General features: G+C 36.1%; 1 protein-coding gene across 3 annotated transcripts in view; it reads left to right on the plus strand.

Moving 5' to 3' along the window:
• Positions 1-4,016: 4,016 nt before the first annotated feature.
• The window catches only part of LOC113766872 (histone-lysine N-methyltransferase ATX2-like), a 33,573-nt gene continuing 15,809 nt past the window's right edge, over positions 4,017-21,780 (plus strand). For all 3 annotated transcript variants that reach the window (XM_027311037.1, XM_027311035.1, XM_027311036.1), the window contains exons 1-22: positions 4,017-5,029; positions 5,120-5,171; positions 5,386-5,460; positions 5,702-5,921; positions 6,614-6,737; positions 6,828-6,932; positions 8,083-8,288; positions 8,503-8,595; positions 8,749-8,846; positions 9,200-9,358; positions 14,192-14,335; positions 14,672-14,719; positions 15,696-15,813; positions 15,916-15,981; positions 16,070-16,131; positions 16,360-16,416; positions 18,364-18,432; positions 18,609-18,807; positions 19,519-19,803; positions 20,796-20,857; positions 20,941-21,018; positions 21,566-21,661. In XM_027311037.1, the coding sequence (XP_027166838.1) occupies positions 4,191-5,029; positions 5,120-5,171; positions 5,386-5,460; positions 5,702-5,921; positions 6,614-6,737; positions 6,828-6,932; positions 8,083-8,288; positions 8,503-8,595; positions 8,749-8,846; positions 9,200-9,358; positions 14,192-14,335; positions 14,672-14,719; positions 15,696-15,813; positions 15,916-15,981; positions 16,070-16,131; positions 16,360-16,416; positions 18,364-18,432; positions 18,609-18,807; positions 19,519-19,803; positions 20,796-20,857; positions 20,941-21,018; positions 21,566-21,661 (3,255 nt within the window). In that variant the 5' untranslated portion in view covers positions 4,017-4,190. The remainder of the gene's footprint in view (positions 5,030-5,119; positions 5,172-5,385; positions 5,461-5,701; positions 5,922-6,613; positions 6,738-6,827; positions 6,933-8,082; positions 8,289-8,502; positions 8,596-8,748; positions 8,847-9,199; positions 9,359-14,191; positions 14,336-14,671; positions 14,720-15,695; positions 15,814-15,915; positions 15,982-16,069; positions 16,132-16,359; positions 16,417-18,363; positions 18,433-18,608; positions 18,808-19,518; positions 19,804-20,795; positions 20,858-20,940; positions 21,019-21,565; positions 21,662-21,780) is intronic.

The raw sequence follows: 21,780 nt of genomic DNA on the forward strand, positions 1-21,780 counted from the left end.
TCCAAGTCCAATCAAATCTGCTACAGCTTTCGATCCTTCAAATTCAATAATTCCAATTTATTTCCTTTCTCTAAATCTGTCCCTTTTCTTCGTCTTCATTGTGATCGCGGGAGAGTGGAGTAGGGTAGAAGAGCAAGGGAAGAGATGGGACAAGAGAATAAGATAAAAGAAGTGGGAAGAGAAGAGAGAAGGATGAGGTGGTAGGCAAGGAAAGGTGGTAGGGAAAGCGGCTAGCATTTGGCATTTGGCGAAAAGGAGAGGATGGTAGGGGTGAGAGGTGATGGTGGAGGGAGAAGGTGGCAAGTGGGCGATGGGCGGTGGAGAAAGAAAATTTTTAAATATTTTTTGGTTAGATTATTTTGATAATTTTGATTTATTTATAAGGTGTAATTGGAGTGTTTTTTGATGTGCCTTTTTTTGGGATGTGTTACTCTAAACTTGAATTTGATATATTGATATTTTTGGAAACCTTCTTTGAAGTTTATGATAGTATCATTGGGTTCCCCTGAAATTTAAAAATATCATTTACCTCCCATATTAACTAAGTGGAATCTAATAGTGGACATATAAGTGATTAATTGACAATTCTATCCTCATTTTTCATGGTTGTCATTAAAATATTTTTAGAAAAAGTATTACCTTATTTTTACAATTTGAAAATAAAAAAAATCTAGCACCATTATTAAGAAACACACTTCATCACAAATTTAGTGCTATTTAAGCACCGAGTATTATCAAAATACTTTACAAAAGTTATATTTGACCTTATTTTTACAATCTAAAAACAAAAAAGATAATTCTAGCATCATTGTGAACAAAACTGCCATACAAATTTGGTGCCAATTTAGACAAAAATTTCTAACCATGATATGTGAGAAACAAAGATGATATAGATAATTCTCTGATCATTATATATGTAGTTTTCTAATCAAGATATGTAAGAATTTTAAGTTTTCTCCTTTTTCACTGCAAATATATGCTTACACACCTTGTTGAGGAAGTTTTGGTTTTAATGACTAAGGTTGATCCTCCAAGAACTAGAAGTCTTAGGCTCAAATCTCCCTTTCCCCTTCTCGCTTCTTAAATCTCACACTGCCTCTCTGCTAAAAAAAAAAATGCTTAAACACCTTGAAATAAAAATAGTTTTGCAACTTGATAAAACAAGAATTGATATTCTTATTGAATAAATTAATATTTTAGCAGCAATATTTTGGGAGCATTTAGTAGTAGCTTGTCTTTGTTTTTCAACCTTTTTATTTTTACACAAATTTGCAATAAATTGACAATTAGGACTATAGAAGGGCACTGTGGGATGATTTTTTCCCTCATTTTGAACTCATCTTCTAATCTTACTTTTTGTTAGACGAATATAAATGTTACAAAAAATAGAATTAGGGGAGGTAGGTGATATATTTAAAAGTTTAGGGGAGTTCAGTGATACAATAAAAAAATAGGGGAGATTTATGAAATTATCTCATTGAAAAACTATTTTTAAAAAACTTGAATCCATACAAAGTTGTATATTTTAAGTACACATCTACAATAATACTCCTCAAAACATCGAAAATATCTTGTAAATACACTAAAAAATAACTCCAAAACAACCCAATACTACATATCTCTTTTCCTTCCACTATTGGCCTCCACCGTTCTTATCTCTATCTCAACCACCTACTGCCTCATTCCTCTAAATCCTGACCATCTCTTCCATTGTCTTCTTTTAACTCTTTCCTAGCTATCTCCTCTCTATTCCATATCCTTCCTCCTCTCTTCCCACTTCTTTTCACTCAATAGGCCGACACCTTTTTCCTTCTCTTCCCACCCTTCCCTCCTACCATTCTTTCTCCCTCTCTATGTTTTCTTCATCTTCTAGATTAGAAGCAGAGAGGGGAGGGAGCGAAATAAATGGGAAATGATGAAAAAGTGAGGGGAGTGAAAAGGAGAGATAACACAAATAAGGCGAAATGGCAAGTAAAATATGTATCAAGGGGATAGTTTGGAAGGAAGAAGATGGTAGGGAGATGTTAGGCATTGTGAAGAAAGGTAGAGATAAGGGTAAAAATTTAAAAAATATCCCAAAATAAGTCTACAATAAAATTTGTACCATTACTCCTAATCTCCCAATTGTTATCTATCCAAGATTGCATGGGGTATAAAAACAAAACAGCAAAACTATAAAGCAAGTTGTTTTAACATTCAAAATTGATAGTCTATGTTGGATTAACATTTGGAATAGTCATTTTTAAAGGTTCACCCTATAAAAATACCACTACAAGCCCTTAATAGTTAAAGAATTACTTTCTCAATCTTTACCCAATAAAGCCATAACGACTTTAATGCTAACTTCTATTGGGGTTGATAACCTTATATCTAATAATATGATTTTTGGGTTTGCTTGGATGCCATGTTTTTTGCTTATTTTTAATAGACAAACTTTTTTTTACCACTTTATCTATAGGGGTCCCTTAAAAACACTACAAAGGTTTTAAAATACACACCCATTTCTCTTATTTACCACTACCTTCCTGCCGCCACTACCACCCCTCACTCCTCCTATTGTCGTCAGTGCTACCTCTGGTACTAGCACATCTTCCCCTTTTCTCCCATTTTTTTCCTTGTATTCCCTCTTTCCTTCTCTCTTTCTCTTTCTCCTCTATCCCTTCCTCTTCCTTCTCTCCTCTCCCGCCTCCTCCTTTTTCCGGGCACCCCATCCCCCCTCTCTCTTCACCGACTCCTCCCCCTTCTCTCTCTCACTGATCACCCAATCAAAACTATCACCTGTTTTAGACAAATCATATAGTTGTACGATCTCATCTATTGAAAAAAAACTTTCTATTCTGAATTTTAGAAAAGAGGTAAAAATAATTGGACGTATTGTGTCATTAGGTCCGAAGCATAAACTCAACAAGTTTGACTCTTAGTGAAATTTTTAATTAAGAAGTCCCACTTTGGTAGCTCTATTCTTAGGGTCTAACAAGACTAGTCATTTCGAAATTTGGGTCAAAAGAAAATGTCATTTTAAAATCTTGCTCAAGTATCTTTCAATTGTGAAAAGGGACCAGCATTGTTATTGAGAACTTCCTTGATTCTAAGCCGCATAGCATCGTAGAAGCAGATCTTTCAAAAATCATCATAAAAAATCTAGAAATTGCCCTATTATCTGGATATTTCAAGAAAAATAGAAAAACTCACACTGAATTTAAGGATAGTTAGGCTCGAACTGATGACTTCCACATCGAGTCAAATTTGGTTGCTCGACTAGCAAGAGAGGGGAAGGGGGAGGGGTAAGGAGGGTTGGCAGGGGGAAGGGAGAATAGAAGGAAGGGGAGAGGAGAGGAGAGGGTGGAGAGAAAGGAAGGGAATGACAAAAAAAGGTAGGAAGGGAGGTTTTTTAAAACTACACAAAAGTTTTTTTTTTTTCAAATTTTACAATAAATTATATAAAATTTTATAAAAAGTTCCCAAAGAACACATAGGCTTTAGGAGCCGAACAAAGACATCATATTGTCACCTGGTAAAGTCTATCCCAACTAAAATTGCCTAAAGGAGTTTTTTTTTTCCTTTTTTGCATACCTAAAGAGGGATCATGTCATTTCTTGTATTAAATTAATTTCCAAGCAAATATTCCTATTTCCTTACTTTCCTCTTGGGGCAATTTTTCAAAGATATCATCGTCTCTTGCTAAAGTCTCTACCAACTAAAATTGTTTGAAGAGAGTTTTTTCTTTTCTTTTTCTTTTTTTAGGTTGTCGCTAAAATCACTACATCCATTCGACTACATAAAGGAAATTTCTTGCCTCAATATTTCTTATTTTGCCAAAATATCAGATATGGTATGTCTAAAACCTCTTGGAAAAACAGAGAGATGCATTCAACTCCTATTTGTTTTATTTATTTATATATTTATGCATAATTTTATTGCAAGGTGAAGTGTTGACTGCTCGGGCGCTCCACATCAGATCCTCTAACTTTTACTTACACGGGGCGGGAAATCCCCAAAACCCTCCCTCCAAATTTCATCCTTTTTCTCTTTATTTCTCTTAAAACCCTAATAATCTCCTCATTTCCCCCAAATTCCCCAAATTCCATTCATCGATAGACGAACAGACGACGAACAACGTAAAACCCGAAAGGAATTCCGATATCTTCACCGGAATTTCCTTTCTTTCTCTGATAAATTCTTCAATTTCTATGGCATTTCCGTCCACCGCCTTAATTAGGTTCGATAACAACGAGGCAGGCAAAGAGGAAGGGAAAGAATTAGAGACAGAAAACGAGCCTGTGGAATTATTGAATTTGGGCGATCACGAGCCGCTGCAGGGTAGAAAGGGCTCGGAAATTGAAATCGCCGGGGCCGAGGAAGAAGAGGATGGGGGGAATACTCCGCTGCGGTATGTTCCATTGTGCGATGTGTACTCTGCCACTTCTCCGTGCGTAAGTTCAGCTAGTGGGGGGTCAAAGAAAGTGAAACCCCCGCGGAAATCAATGAGTCATTTCAACGGACATGATCCTGCGGCTAAACCACCTCATCAGATTTTGTCGTCGATGGAAGGAGTGAGGGGTGGTGATGGTAGTGATAACAGTAGGGTTAATGTGGCTGGTGATGGAAAGGGGAAGCCGCCAATAACTAAGGTTTATACGCGACGAAATAAGGGCAAGCGAAAGGAAAGAGAAGACGGGTGGCAGAATTCGCGATCAAGGGGTGTAAATTTGGGAAATTCGAAGGAAAAGGGAGAAGAAAATGAGGGGATTGATGTGGAGAATGGTGAATTGATTCCAAAGAAGGGGAAAAGGAGGAAAGTTGGTGGGTATGAGCTGGCAAATTTGGGGTTGGATTCGATTGCATTAAGTACTTTAGATAGGTTGCAACTTAGAGAATCTAGACATGGTAATGATGTTAATAGTGGTAATAGGAGTAGGAATCCTAGTGTTCAGGTTAGTCCTAATAAAATTAGGAAGCGGAAGCCTAAGGGTGAGATGGGGGACGAGATTAGGGATTTTGGAGCTCTTCGAACAAAGAGATGGGTTTGGTAACTTTTCCAATTTTGACTTTCCCTGTATTGGTTATGTTGAATCCCTTGCTATTTTATGATCTTTTATAATTGATATTGTGAATGCAGGTTGAGTTTTGATGGAACAGACCCATATAAATTTGTTGGTTTATTATGCAAGGTTGGAACTTCTACCGAACTATGCCTTTTCATGTGATTATTAACTGGAATTGGGATAAAAACTAGCTGCCTTGTTGTGTATGTGCGTATGTGTTTGCACACATTGCTTTTATGCTGTTAAAGTAATTGGAATAAAAGGGAACCATCTCGGCGAAATGTATGTGCTTTTTGGGTTGTAATGTGGCTCAACATAACATGGGATCCCATGTGAACAGGTGTTTTGGCCCTTGGATGCTGATTGGTACAAGGGTCGTGTTGTTGCATATGACTTGGAGATGGGGCGGCACAGTGTAATTTCCTTTTCCTCCTCTTACACGCGAATTCTAACACGTGTGCGGTCCACTTGTTGTTATGATCTTTTCTTTTTCTTACAGCATTAAGGTCGTAAAAGGCATATCTTTAAGCTTGTACCACGAAAAGATATAAAAAATAGAGAAAAAAGGAAACACTGCACTTTCGCATGTGACATTTATGTATTGAACGTCGGTCTAAAATGGAAGATAATATAGTGACATAACGGTCAAATTTTAGGTTGAGTATGAGGACGGTGATGAAGAGAAATTGATTTTATCAAATGAAAGAATCAAATTTCACATTTCTCCTGAGGAGATGCAACGTCTAAAGTTGAGGGCCAGTGATAAGTGCCCAGAGGGTGATGCAATTGATGTCAATGAGATGGTGGTGTTGGCTGCTAGTTTGGATGACTGTGAAGAGCTGGAGCCAGCAGATATAATTTGGGCCAAGCTTACTGGTATCTGTCCTCGTGTTTTACATCACATTTTACTTTACCCTGTTACTCATTTGATCTGCACAGTAGGTTCTTTTAGCATTAATCTGTCTTTTGTCATTAGTATTCTGTGATGGAGCTCATGACATAAGTGTATGAGATTGTCAACAAGAACGATGTGAATGAATGAAAGGAAACTTGTACATTGTTTCTATGTTGGAAAAAGATACACTGTGAAAATCAAGTTTGTCTGAAGCAAGCATATCAGCCATTATCACTGTCTTATTATGCGATTATATCCTTTTTTGTGCAATTATATCCTTGTTAAGTTAATCGCCTTAAAAATGTACTTGTAGTGGCTTGTTCCAGCATTAGGTCTGAAGCACATATTAGTTGTATACTAGAACACAGAGTAGGATTTTGTAGTTGATGAGATTTGGTTGTCCTTTATCGTCTGAACTAAATTAAGGAGGAAGCTGAAGATTTATGAAATTGGAATCGGTTCTATATCGTTACTGATGTTATTTGAAAGGGAAAAAAATGGATTATTGGACGTTGAGGCTTTCGTTCCTACTGGATCTTCTGTTCTATGATATGATTTTGTTGTCTATAGCCATCCATGGGAACAAAAAATTCTATGATCATTTCAATCTGGAGGATGTTGAAATCAGTTTCCTTTTTAGCTCTTTTAAAACTTATTTGTTTCTTGCTTGCAGGTCATGCCATGTGGCCTGCGTTAGTTTTGGACGGCTCTCTTTTTGGTGAGCATAAGGGCCTGAACAGAAATTCAGGAGAAAAATCAGTACTTGTTCAGTTTTTCGGCACTCATGATTTTGCAAGGTGTGATATTAGGATGTGTGATAATTGACTTTTTTTTGGGTAGTCTAACCGTCATCATCTTCTCAAATTGTTGCATTCCCTTTTTCTCAGGGTTAAGAGAAAACAAGTTATGTCATTTCTTAGAGGGCTTCTTTCTTCTTTCCACCTAAAGTGCAAGAAACCAAATTTTGTACGGAGCTTGGAGGAAGCTAAAATGTGAGTCTCCTTATCCTCATTTCCTTTTTGTGGAAAACCCCTGCAACTATACGAAAGTGGTGAAGGGTTCTCCATCCAGGCATGTTGTTGGTCTTGGTAGACTTTTTATCATGATAGAGGAGCTGGGAAACATAGGGAAAGCACCTTTAGTTAAAGAAAAAAAAATGGTGTTGCATGGAACTGAAAGGTGATGATTTTTGCCTTTTCCCTATCAGGATAAGAATGGTGCTGACAGATGGACAACCTCTTCCTTATGCTGAAAACTTTCTTATGGGACAGTCTAGTTTTTTACACAACTTGTCTTTATTCGGACAGTTTTGTCCTTAACTTCCTTGAAGTGATATCTATGTCACTAATATAGACTCTCCAGGAACAATGGTGTTTATTTTTCCCCCCTTTGGTTTCACTGATCCAAGCATTATCACATTGAGTTGCTTTTTGCATAAGTTTGTTGTGTTGTGGCTTAATTAAGCTCTTTCTGTTTGTTCATACATAATAAAACTTGCTAGATTTATAAGATAAAAAATGAAACTGGAAACTGCTGAGTTGGTTTACTAAAAGTCAAATCGAAGTGTTTGGATAGCTACTGGCCTAATTTCTTCAGGATATGGCCCAAATATCACACTTCATATTGCCCTGGGATTGCAATTGCTTGCGTTGCGAATTCCTTTTCTCGTTAAACAGCTTTAGCATTTTGAAGTAAAGATACAATTTTCTTGTAATGCTCTCTGGGGCATTATTAAGTAGGTACCTTGAGCATATTGCTGTTTTTTAGTTTTAACACCCTAACTATTAATCTTTGTGGTAAGACTGAACAAGAATTTTGGCCAGGAGATGCTAGTGTTAATTTGTTGTTTGGAAAATGTGCTGTGGAATTGAAGTAATAATAAGGTTTGTGTCCCTGTGCTTTTTTGGCAACTCTTTTTATGATTTACTGCTGTTGTTTGCTTGTCTACTTCACTCCCTATGGGAGAACAACCATATTTTTGTGGGTTCGTATATGGCATCTGTGAATTATTGCTCCCGGTGATTGGGTGCGGAACAAAATTTATCTGTGAACAGTATGAATTTGATAAACTTTACAGACAGCTACTTATTAATTGTAGATTTGGAATGTGATACTTATGTTGGTAGTTACCTTTTCCATCAGGTATCTTAGTGCACAAAAGCTTCCAAAGAGAATGGTACGGCTGAGGAATGGCTTTGAGGCTAATGCTTACAATGTTGAAAGTGGGGAGGATGAAGGCAGTGATGATTCAGGTAAGGAGGGCATGGCGGATGAAGACATACAGAGAAGAATTGAAGCAGTCAAAAGCTTTCCGTTTGAAGTTGGGGACCTGCAAATAATAACTCTTGGTAATTTTCCATGCGGGTCCAAACTGCCTTGCAAGCTAGATAAGTGGTTCACATGATGAAAATGCATTTTGATTATGGGGATTGATGAAGAGATGCCACCTTTCTAAATTGAATGTTGTTAAACTAGATGTACTCAATAAATTGTTATTCTTCTAGTCAGGGCTATATTAAATCTAGGTTTGCAGTTTAATACTATGCTATATATCTAATTCAGGAAAGGTTGTCAGAGACTCGGAAAATTTTCAGGATGAGAGATACATCTGGCCGGAAGGATATACTGCTTTGAGGAGGTTTCCTTCTATAACAGGTTGATTATTTTAGACTCTTTCATTGAAGTTTTTGTAATATAATTCCATTGGAACTACATGGGCTTTTTCTTGATTTCAGCTGTATTCTTGTGGAGAAATTTCACCCTTAGTAGCATCTTATGTGTTTTTGCCTTTTGTATTGATGACTTCAGAGCCAAATGTTCATACAACATATAAGATGGAAGTACTCAGAGATGATGGATTAAGGAATCGACCACTTTTCAGAGTTACATCGGAGAATGGAGAGCAGGTAAGTCATAGTGTGACATTCGTTAGTCGACAAACAGTTGCTAGCTTTGATTAATGTGAGCTTTTGTATGCTTATTCAGTTATTCCTTTTGGTTTGCCTCTTGGCTTTCACATCCTGTCTCTCCTTGTCCTTGTCTTCTCCTTCCTATTACCTTTTTGAATGGCTGCGTTATTAGATTTTACGTCTGAAATCAGGATTAAGCAACAAATCCCAGCTTGTAATTTTTCTGTTTCTGAAGAATCTTTTAAATTGAATGTGCTCAACCAATGAAGTTATTCTCTGCTTTAACTATTGCTGCATATAGGCACATCAATTCCATGCGATTTCTCTTTAATGCTACTCTTCCTTTACAGTTTAGTGGAACCACTCCATCTGCCTGTTGGAACAAAATTTACAGAAGAATGAGGAAAATTCAGTCAGAAGGTTTACAACCAAGTGTATCTGAGAAGTTTTGCGAATCTGGTGCAGACATGTTTGGTTTTTCCCATCCTGAAATTTCAAAACTGATACAGGTAATAACTTCAGTTTTCTCCTCTATGATTTCAGTAGTACTAAGCTCGCCTTTCTATTTAACATATGATGTAGCACCAGACTGGTCTTGTTGTTGATCGACTTGTTTGATAGCTTTTTGAGGCTTTTGGTATGTAATCAAGGGCAGGAGTTAGGTAAATTTGCAGTAGACTTGAGAAAAGAGGAAAAGAATGAAGCCAAAATTATAGAATGAAAACCTTCAATTAGACAAAAAAGTGCGTGGGTAATTTGGTTAACCAATATCTGCGTCTTTGGTGAGAAAGATTAATGCTTACGTATTGAAGCGATGTTCTCTCGCTTCTGAAAATGTTCCATATCCTTGAGTTGCTTGATTGTCAAATTCAGTGAAACTTGCATTAAATTTTTTGTTGAACTTGCTGATTTCTGTCAAATTCTGTTGTATTGGAATTGGATGGTATGTTTTTGACTTTGCTCATGATTCTTCATATACTTTCACTGTGGAACTATGAATTCTTGGGGCTGTTTGGTAACATTTATGTTTCTTGTTTTCCTGTTTAAGTTGTAGTATTTAATGAACTGGAACAAAAAAAAAATTGTTTGACTAAATTGTTTATGCTTTTAAAAAAGAATAATGTCTATAAAATTGAGCCCGTTCCAAAACACCTAAAAAGATGTTTTGTACTTGTTTAAAGAACATGAAAATTGGCAATCACACATGAATAGTGATTTTTAACAAGACCAAAATTCGATTTTCCCCGTTCCTTCTTTTCTTAATCTCCTCTCTTTTATGTGAATCTCTTTACCCCTAGATTTGCATGGCTTCCAGCTTCTATCAGTACCCACCATCTCCTCATCCTACTAGCCCCAACCTCTCTCTCCTCCTCGTTAAGGCAGCCGCCTCAGCCTGCCAGCCCACCAAGATGTCTCGTCATTCTCCGCCAATCTAGCTGAGAATTTATCTGCCACCCCTAGCCACCAAACTTTTCCTTTCAAGGTAGCCAATTTCCCCCAGCCCTCAATCTCGCTATCAGCCCATCATCATCTCACCCCAACCTTTGATCTCCTCCATCACAGCCACCTCCTTCCTCCCCTGGTTCTCCTACTCTCCATTTCCTTTGGTTCTTTGGTTGTGCTCTTCCTCTCTGCTTATAACAGTTTGAAAGCTTCAGGCCTTTAGCAATTGGGTTTATTGGAGTAATTTCGGTAATAGTTGAATTTTGGGTAACTTCTGTATGATTTTTGATAATTTTATTAATCATATAGCTCTTGGTTATTTTGAACCTAATTTGCTAAATTTGGGGTTGATTTAATAAAATAAATTTGTTAGTAACTTGGAGCTCATCTTAACGTATATTAACTCTGATTTGGTGGATTCAAAGAAGAGCATAGTAATTTGTTGCCTTTATTTAGAAAAAGTAACAACAATTAATCAACATATTCAAACAACAAAGAAAGAAATTATTTTACTAAGAAAACAATTTTTTTGGGGCTTAATCCTTTTGATAACAAGCTAAATTCCTTTGAGGTGGCTCTACTGATCTGGTGTTGGTGATTAATTATATTTTCAAGGTTGGTTTATTATTAGTAGTTTTTTGGGAAGGCAATTTTGGATTGATTAAACTGATTGACGTAGGTAAACTTTTTGGAGGTATCAGCCTTAATCATTATTTATATATTTAATTAATATATTTTACTGGAATATAATATATGGAAAAGGAAGTGGTCAGTGTTTGGATAAATTGGAATAAATAAGAAGGATATCCAACCAACATTTTTTTCTCCAAACAGTTTTGCCAACCAAACATGTTTGCGTTCTATCTTTACTTAAAACAACAAAAAGAACAGGTGTTCTGTTCTGTTCTTATGAAAGAACACAAACAGAAACACAGGAACATTATGAGACGGTCCCTAACTGGCTGTAGTTATTGCATTTGAATAGACATGCATTATTTACAATCACTTTCTTACAGTGTGATTCAGATGATTTTGCCATATGTTTATACAATATATGCTTGTTGTGACATGTTGAAGGGGTGGGAAGAAAGAAAATCCTATTTTTGACTGGCAAGCCATGACCTATATATCTCACCAGTAGTCTAAGTAGCTCAAGCAACCTTCTGATGCTCTTTATGGAACAGTGGTTTGAGAAGGTTGGTTCATTAAAAAGTGCAAAAGCTAGGAATAATACACGTGCAATTTGTTACATTAATTGTCTCTAGGGAATAGTGAAGCGAGCTGTTCCGGCTGTCAAGTCCATAATTTTAGAACCAGTATACTTGACATACTGGTCAAATTTGTCTATCAATCTTTTAATGGTTGAGTTAGTCATGATCTGGTTCTTTTGGAAAGTTATAAATATTTCTTTATTAGTGGTTGCACTTTATGGGCATAGCAACCACCAAAAACTTTTCAAGTTTACTTCATGAAATTAGGGGTGATTACTATTTTGTTGGTTTTACTGGCTGTTAGTTGGTCCACTTAAATTCTTAGTTTCCTTGGTTGCTGAGCTAGTGCTGTAGTTGGCTGACTTATCGGATGTATGTGCATATGATTAGGATAAAACAATGAACTAATTTGAGACCTTTTACTGCTTGGGCTGTTTTCTCCAAGTATCTTTTATCTCAGCTAGCACATCTAGGTCCTCGTCATCTGCTGTTTCATTTTCCAAATCTATTGCATTAATGGGCCAGATACCAGAGCGATTGTTCCTGTGGACTGTAGAACGGTCTTGAGAGGTGTCTGCAAGAACTTGTATCCTGGTCTGTATCCTTTTGCCGCTTGTAGTACTAGTTAAAACTGTAGATAGGTTAAAGAAATCCAAATGGAGTTGTGCATCTAATCGAATACCTGCTTTTGAAGGCTGGTAAAGTTTTCGAATTTAACTTTCGGGGTGTGTTGCTATTTCAGATGTTAGTATTGTATATAGGGATCTACAGGCTTAAGTTCCTTCCCTTTCATTTTTTCTTCAAGATAAAGGTGGACATATAATCTTTGGGACAATTGCTAGGCACTTAAAAAAGTTGTACATTTGGTCGAAATTCCCTCATCTGACAGTCTCTTAATAACTTGCTCTAAGTTGGTTGCATTTTTGTGACACTGTCAATTGACTTCTTGTTCTGGGAGATTCTATAAGAAGAATTACTTCACTAATTGTAGGCAGCAATTGTTGTTGTCATTGTTTATTATTCTTAGGGATGCTAAATTTTGTCACATCTCTACAAATAGTGCTGTGGTATAGCCTTTTTAGTACTGTGGCAAAATTCTGATTGTTAATGCTGTAGAAGTGTGTTAGCTCTCTTCAAAAATTTTAAAGGAAATTTTGTCTTATTAATTGCGGGTCAGGCCCACATCTTCTCTCTCTGCATGCATGAGGATAAGGAAATGGAGATGAACATTAAAATAATATGGTGAGTGGAAGACTGTTAAATGGGTATGACTTCACAATTGGAGAGAAATAAGGCACATTTGGATGGCATGGTCCATGCAGCCTAATAAGTAATTGATCCACCTCAAAGATGGATTACAATATCAATTTTCGATGTCCTTTAGTGTTTTAAAAACTGAAGCTTTTGTTTAGGCGATTCATGTCTGATGGCCAAGAACCTACCCTGTGATCAAATTATTTTTGATAAATGAAAAGAGAATAATACTTCAAATGTCTTAAGCTGGGGTAGAAATATTGATTACCTAGCTACGTGCTTTATGGATGCTAGATTAGATGGAAGGCTAAAATTAGAAGATTACATCATTATTATATATTGAGTGTGTTTGAATAGTAGATTATTTGGGAGATTTTTTTTGAAAAAATATTGTAGCATTTTTTTAATGTGATGTATGTGAGATAAAAAGGTGGTTGAAAAATATGTTGGTGATGATGCAAATAAATTTTGACAAATAATCTACTACCCAAACAAACCAATTATTTGGCACATCTGATGGTAGCTTCAACACATCATATTCCGACACTAGATAGGAGTCGCATGCAATTTAAGGAAGATTTTTCTTTCTTAAAATTTCTAAGTTAAATGCCATACCTTTGAAGCTAACTGCAATGGGACCTAAAGTATTTCAGTTCAGAAGTGATTATACTTGCTTGCTTTCCCCCCATCCCAATTTCCCAATGTCTGCCCCTGCTGACATTGAGAATTAATAAAAAACCCTCTGTCCTTGAAAGTCTTCATACCATTCTGTTAGTCGTTGATACAGATCTGGATATTCAACCGGTTGATTTACTTGAAGGGATTAAGTTCTGTTTTTGTTTCCATTCTGATGTTACCTTTCTTAGCTTCCATTGCCATTGTTTCCCTGTTTGTTATCACTTACAACCAGTAATTTTTGTTTGATTTGTTACATTAAATCTTGTGTTAGTCCTATTGCAACATTAATCGAACTGTGTTTAATGATGGTAGGAACTGCAACTGCCAATGCCCTGCTTCTCCCTTGCTATATCCTACCTCAAGGGAGGAGATACTCCCTTTGAGGCACTGTTGCTTCATGAGGCATTTCTTTCTTAAAGGATTTGGGGCTGGATGATGGGTTAGATAATAGGACGCTTTCTTACTCTGGGAAAGGAGAAAGGAGAATAGTTTTTTTTTGAACTAGGCAACTTGAGACCCCTTTAATCTTTTCAGGGGTTAGTTTTAGGGGGTAAAAGATCCATTCAAGCTGACTTTATTAACTTTTCTTCTCTAATGTAGTTATTTTTCTTTAACTTTCATGGATATCTTTGCTTTTAGTTTCTATGAACTATAATTCGTCTTGTTATTTAATTTGCTTAATCAATGTTGCTCTTATTTTATACTTCTTGATATCTTTCTTTAACTAGCTTAAGTTGTTGATTGTGCTATTGACAGGAGCTATCAACTTCGTCTTCCAGGATGCCCTCAAAAGCCTCCAAGATCGCACGTGCAAGATATCAAGACTTTCCTGTTGGTTACAGACCTGTTGATGTGAAGTGGAAGGACCTTGATAAGTGCAATGTCTGCCATATGGATGAGGTGAAAATCTGGATTCTTCTTTTAACATTCTTCCTATTAATTTTCACACCTGTTGCCAAGTTTTATAGTTTTCTTTTGCATGCACAAAATTATTCTTTTCCTGCTTCATCTGTGGGGATGCCTATGGACATTGTTGCTGAAATAGGGAAATTTCTTTGACAAATTGCTGTGCTTTTTTTCTCAATTTATTTTATGTTCTTGATCATGCCAACAGCATTCTCGATTATGATTTTCTCATTGATCTTGTCATTTACTTTTGTGGTGTACTACAGATTAGAGAGGTTGCATCAAGTGGCTTGACAGTTCTTTTTTTCCCCTACCCCCTTTGATTTTCAGGAATATGAGAACAATCTGTTCTTGCAGTGTGACAAATGCCGAATTATGGTAAGTCATCATGCAGCTCCTCAGTCTCCACTATTACTGGACATTCATTATCTGTGATTCGTCAACCTGGGATTATGTTACACTTCAGCAGAGATATTAGGAGTATACCAAGGACAGTATAGAGTTGTATTATTTCAAGTGTTTTTCGCACTGATAGCAAAAGTAAAGCATTTCCTGCACTTCTTCTAAAAGTTACGTCAGCATCCTGAATTTCAATTTTGTTGGACTAGTTTTGTAGTTGTAAATTACTTAATTGAGGTTAGATTTACATTTTATGGGCTTCACATATTTGCAGTTATAATTTGCTAATCATGCGTATAATATCAAGACCATGTTTATGGTCTATTTCTTTTACATTCTGTTTACCATTTGAAAGGTGGGAGTGAAAAGGATGAAGTTTGAACCCTGTGCCATAGTTGTGGCAACCAGAGCCTGTAACTTGAGCTACACAGTTGTTTCTACGTTAAAGGGCTTTCTTTCTCTTTTAAACTTGTTTAGCTTGTCAACCATACCTTTCAACCTTATAGTTACCTTATCTATCAGCTGGTTTGTTACCTTAACAATGAGTGAGGTGATCATGTATGAATTTGTCTGGACAAAATAACTTAAATCATTCAAGAGGTGCAGCTTACTTAACAGATGATTTTTTTTTTTTTTAATTAGAGAGAGGATAGAAGTCAATCTCACGCTGTGCTATGAAATTCAGTGTTGTCACATCAACAACCACATTGATGAAGGATCCAACTGGGGAAACTTACAATCTTATTATCTGATTGATTGCCTGTATATGTTTCTTGAGATATCAAATATTTTTGGACCCATTGGTTAAGTATTTATCGGTCTTTGTTTTTCCATTACCTGTCTTTGTTACATCCAATGTTAGCTATTGCTTAGGTTTTATTGAAAAGATTTTATGTATCTTTCTACTCCCCAAGTCACCTGAATGATTTTAGCTTCACAAATTTTTCTTCTTCAGGTTCATGCTAGGTGCTACGGAGAATTAGAGCCTCTGGATGGTGTTCTTTGGTTATGCAACTTGTGTCGTCCAGGGGCTCCTGAACAACCTCCTCCTTGCTGTCTATGTCCTGTTACAGGTGCTTTTTTTCTGTATTTTATTACTGGTTAGTGCTTTAGCATGTTTAGTATTAGAAGAATGTTTGGTCACTATTATGACCATTATTGACCTTTTCTTTTAGGAGGTGCCATGAAGCCTACAACAGATGGCCGGTGGGCTCATCTGGCTTGTGCCATCTGGATACCAGGTGTTCTGCTGTGTATGGATGTCACTCTGTTTTTTGCATCATCAACTTAATTAAATGGTCATGTTTATGAGTTTGCTTTTTCCTCCAGAAACTTGCTTATCTGACATCACAAAAATGGAACCCATTGATGGGCTGAGTAGAATCAACAAGGTATGCTAACTCTAACGTGTTTCTGTTGTTTAGTCGAAGAACTATTTTCTGCTTATTTCTGAGTTTTCTTCTATTTTCAAGAGGTAACTCCCATGAATTGAATGACATTCCTAAAGAAAACTTATACACCAGGCAAAATGCTCACTTATTTTTAGGCAATTCATAATCTGCAATCTATTCTACTTATGTACTGATTCATATATACTTTCATGTTGCTTGTTCATGAAGGACCGCTGGAAACTTTTATGTAGCATATGTGGTGTTTCTTATGGAGCTTGTATACAGGTTAGACTGTCCTTGATTATATTTAACTTTTTCATTTTTTCCCTATTTCTTGATGTTGTCTTTACACTTGTATTTTAGTCCTGAGTATTTTATAAATTGTTTTATGTAAGTACTTGTTTCTGAAATGAATACAAAATTGGAGAAAGGTTTTATCTGAAATTCAGCTGTAATGGATGAGTAATATATACTTAACCAAAAAAAAAAAAAAGAAAAGAGAGGGGGGAGGGTGGGTGGGTAGAGCGAGAGAGAGAGAGAGGTGTTATGTGCTTGTGCTTTGTCTCTTACAAAGGCTTGTATCGCAAAATTAGCCTATACCATCAATTTTCATGTTTTGAACTTCTCTGTCTGATAAAAAACGAAGTGTAAGTACCAATTTCTGCTTAATCATCAATGCTTTGGGCTTTCTACTTTAGTATTTCATATCCTTCTTTATCTTAAGTAGTATCTAGATGAATAAAGTTGTTTTCCTTAAGCTTTTTGATGAGGTGTTGATTCAACTATTAAATGCATTAGTTTCGGTTAATATTAAGTTCAATTTGGATATTTTATCTTACAATTTTTAGCCTTTCATGGTAATCTATCACAAAGAATGGTTAGCCTCTGGGATAAGTAACAAGCAATTACTGTCTGCCATATTTGTCAATCAAAATGAGGGAAAAGGGAAGGGGGTTTATTGGAAATAGCATGGTATTGCTAAAGAAGACATGGTTTTAAGCGCCTCAACATTAGTCACCTTGCCTGCAATTTACAAGGTGCAATAGATGATTGGGGAGTCCTTTATGAATCTATCTTCCTTTGAAATGAATACCCTCACATTTCAATAAAATTTTAACTGTTTTTGGCATTATCAAATATTGGGTATAGCAGCTCAATTTAGAGACCGACTTTTGATGGTTTTTTGCTCTTCACCAAAAAATGCAGTTTTCTTTCTCCATCTTGCAAGCTAAGTTTGAGGCTGTGTACTGCAGAGGGGTAGAGGCAACCTGAATGGTTTTGTGGAAGGTGTTTGAACCCCCTGAAACCTAAGTTCTGGAACTCTCTAATGCCCCTCTTAGCTTTGGAGATTTTTATACAGAAATCCCTCTTTTGCCCTGCCTGAACCTATTCAAAATTTTTAGGACAGTTATTAACATTTTCTTTGAGGAGAGCAACTGTTAGCTCTACTGTGGCTGGCTGCACTTCAGTTATTTTAGTTGTGTGGTTCTCCAATTCTCTTTTTTGCATTCCTTTCAGAGTTGTTTTAAGCATGAAAGATGCACCTCATACTTTGATTTCTGGAGCGTGAGAATACAATTTAAATTGTACCTAGAATGTCAAATTCATTGCTAAATTGTTAGCCTTCTTTCTGCCCAAAATGTTAAAGAGTTTGGATCTGGTCTCTGGGGAAATGCAATTATAATTGGAGGTTTGACAGCTGAAAGTGATTTGAGTTGTCTGGTCCATGTAGTGCTGCTCCTTTAGGCACGCTTGTTTCTTAATGTTTTGGCCAATTGTAAAATGCCTTTTAAGGAAAAAAAATTCCTATTGGGAGTTTGATAAGTAAAAGTGTTCATCTCATCCATGTGTTGCTCCTCTAGACACGCCTCTTCAGGTTTTGGCTACTACTAATGTGCTTTGGTTTTTGTGTTTCTTTTTACTTTTCAGTCTTGGACTGTTTGAAATGCTTCCTGTAGTTTCGTCATAGTTAAAACTTCTCAGAAAATATTTTGTCATTTGGTTTCTCTTTTATTCACGATTAGGTGTCAAGTATATATTGCTTGTAGCATAGTTAAAGAAAAGTTCCATTAGATACTTAAGTTACTTATTCAGTAGACAATCTTGAAAAATCATTGCTGTAGTAAATTTGGTATTTTATACTTTGGCTGTCATATGCAGTACTACATACATGTAATTTGTTATGTCATAGCTAGTTTGTGAAACTAAATGGTTTTAAGTCTATATTTGCAGTGCTCAAATCATAATTGCCGTGTAGCATATCATCCTCTTTGTGCACGTGCTGCAGGATTTTGCCTAGAGGTATTCTTCTCATTCTTCATCTATGTATAATTTGTACTTTAATATCTCAAGAATTTAAGTTTTTGTTCATTCTTGTTTCCTGAATATGGAGAAGAGAAATATGTAATCGCTTAAGCTTAATAATTTTTCCCTGCTAGATGACAAGTACAAATGATTTTTAGTTTCATATTTTACAGCTTGAGGATGAGGACAGACTAAATTTGGCTCCTCCAGATGAAGAGGAGGACGATCAATGTATACGTCTGTTATCCTTCTGCAAGAGGCATAGCCCCCTATCTAGTGAGCGCTTAGCTACAGAAGATCGAACTGCACAAAAACCCTTTAAGTTCTCGGATTACACTCCCCCATTGAATCCTTCTGGTTGTGCTCGTACAGGTGCGATATGTTCCATATTTTCTGTTATGGTAATTACATCTTAACTCAAGTAGTTTGTAGTAATCTTGCATGTGTTGTAACTCTGAGCATAGTTCATCATTGTAAGAACTTCAGTATTGTTTGTCATGCATATCTAATATGCCATTTTGTCAACCCTATTCATATGAGAGCATAATATGGTCGACTTTATTGGCAGAAGCAAAATGTTCCAAATGTTTCTGGAAATTATTGCTCCCTTTGTATCTACGTGCATGAGGATCCTGATTCATGGATCTCCCTATTCGAGAAATTAAAATAAGAGCTCAAGTTTGGGTGCTATGTTATGGGTGGTCTAACTAGGTTCATTCTTGATATTTCGCATCTTTCTATGGGATTCAAATAGTTGTTCTTGGCACTGCAAAAGTTTCTGATTGGTTTGATATTTTATTCGTTTTCTCTTTCTTTTGAATTTGTACTTGAAATTTCCACCTAAATTATTTCTGTAGTTGCGTTTTGGTACTTCAAATATAGAAAAAATAGTTTCCCTTGTGTCTTTATCAAATTTGATGTTGAGTGCTTTCAATATCTACATGCTGGAAGTTCCAGAAAATATAGGTCCATGGATTTAAGAGTCATTTTCTTCAAATGCATCTCCAATCCACACTGTGAGAAAGAAATTGCATTAGCTTGGATATTTGGAGTAGTAATCTTTTGTTGGAATCATTACCTCAGAGCCTTATAATTATTTTGGAAGAAGAGGACGGAAAGAACCTGAAGCTCTTGCTGCTGCATCCTTGAAACGCTTATATGTGGAGAACAGGCCACATTTAGTTGGTGGATTCAGCCAACATACATTCTTTGGGAATGATGTTTCCTCCAGTTCAGCTGCTGGTTCTCGATTTTCACTTGACCTGTTAAACTTGAAATCATCTCAGCTTGATGCATCTGGGAGCATCCTCTCAATGGCTGAAAAGTACACATACATGAGGGAAACCTTTCGAAAGCGGCTTGTGTTTGGTAAGCAAGAATTTTTAAACCTTACTTTTCTTAGTACTTTAAACTTTGAAGCTGTTCTTCCTACATGAAAGATGAGCAGAATGTGGACCTGCCAATATTTTGAGATGTTGAGGAGTTTTATTGAGCTTTAATTATTTTTTTTTCCTTAAGTTTTTTTTTTTTTAGTTGTGTACAATTAAAGTAACTTCATTTGTAGCAAATATTGCAAACAAGAAGTTTTGTTTTCCTGGAAGTCCTTTCTATTGTTTGTGCAAGAAGGGAGATTAAACTTGTACCTTATTTCCTAACGAGGTTCGCTAATTTGCAGTGGTGTCAACTTTCATGATTTATTGTCCCCGTTGACTCTGCCTCTATGTCTTCAGCACAATTATATACCTAGGGATCTCTCTGCATAACGTTCTCAGTTCATTTTGAAAAAACCATATTGGGATGCTCACACAATGCAAATTCAGACTGTTTCTTCTTGAGCTTCATTGAATATAGAACACTGACAGGTCCAATATCTCCTACCAAATGCAACTGCTTTGAGCACAGCATCTGTATCGACACTTCAAACAAATAATGAACTCATTTGGGTGTCGGATTCTCCAGTACAATTCTTTTTCTTTCTAATAATGTTTTCATTGTCTTCGCTAGTTGCTGCATCACAGAAATTTTAATGGCTTCAAGGATTGCGTGGTCAATCTCCCACTGTCAATAGATTTTTTAAGTTTTAAACATGGGATGCTGCCCAGTGAATGTGAAGGCATAGGAAGAGAACTCCTTTGGAAATGTAATCCTTTTACTCCTAATTGTTGCTCTTTAGGTCTGACAAGGCAACTTTCTATGTGACAATATGAAGATAGCAAAAAGGTTCAATTCAGATTGAACTGTTGAATTAAATAACACTTGGTATTTGACCAATCTGATGCAATTAAAAGTTTTTATGCTTTATCTATTTGCCTTTTTCTGTTATGCAGATATTTGACTTTTAAGACTGCTATCATATGCAGGAAAATCTAGAATACATGGGTTTGGCATCTTTGCAAAACAACCCTATAGAGCTGGGGACATGGTGAGTTGATGTGATTGCTACCTGTTCTCAAGCTTTTTCTAAGGAACTTGAAACAACTGATATTTTGAATGTTCTAATCTTAGGTGATTGAATATATTGGTGAACTTGTTAGACCTTCGATAGCTGATCGAAGAGAACATCTAATCTACAATTCATTGGTGGTACGGACGTTAATCAATTCTTATCAGTTCAATAATGTAGTTGCTTGGTAATGTTTTTACTAGGGTAGATATGATGCTGATAAAATAAGGAATATTTCACTGAAATTTTCTGTGTGCTTTTTTTTTTTTTTTTTATGTAGCTTCATGTGGCGCCTGTTTTGGTGACTGTTCTGCTGAGAATTCCTTGTTTTAGTTATTCACTTTGTCCATCTGAGCTTGACTTATTGGGTTTGATAACGTGGTATTCAAACATCCGTAGCAGCAGAATGAATGATTTTACTATTCATTTGTCCTGCTTTTTTAGTTGTGAATGGTTGTACCCTTGGTATAACGGACCAGAATAAACTTTTTATCACTGCATTATCTTTCCAATTACATATATAGTTTGTGTGGCCCATACCCATTTTAATAATTTGTCTAATCGTCAGTCGTAATTTAGAAGCTGCTTGCAATCATCCGAATGGTAATTATGATTGTTTTATGCGCTAATATTGTCATGATAGTGGAAATATGAAGGGCTGTTTTGATTAACATTTTCTACATTCAGGGTGCTGGAACCTACATGTTTAGAATTGACGATGAACGTGTTATTGATGCCACAAGAGCAGGGAGCATTGCACATTTGATTAATCATTCATGTGAAGTATGTACTTTACATTTTGTTTTTGCTTTATCTGTTAATTCACCTGATATATTATTTTCTTATCATGGGAGTATTGTCCTGTCATTGTACAGAATTATGTTTTAGGGTAAATTTACCTT

Source organism: Coffea eugenioides, chromosome 3, assembly GCF_003713205.1.
Source record: "Coffea eugenioides isolate CCC68of chromosome 3, Ceug_1.0, whole genome shotgun sequence".
NCBI classification, from domain to species: Eukaryota; Viridiplantae; Streptophyta; class Magnoliopsida; order Gentianales; family Rubiaceae; genus Coffea; species Coffea eugenioides.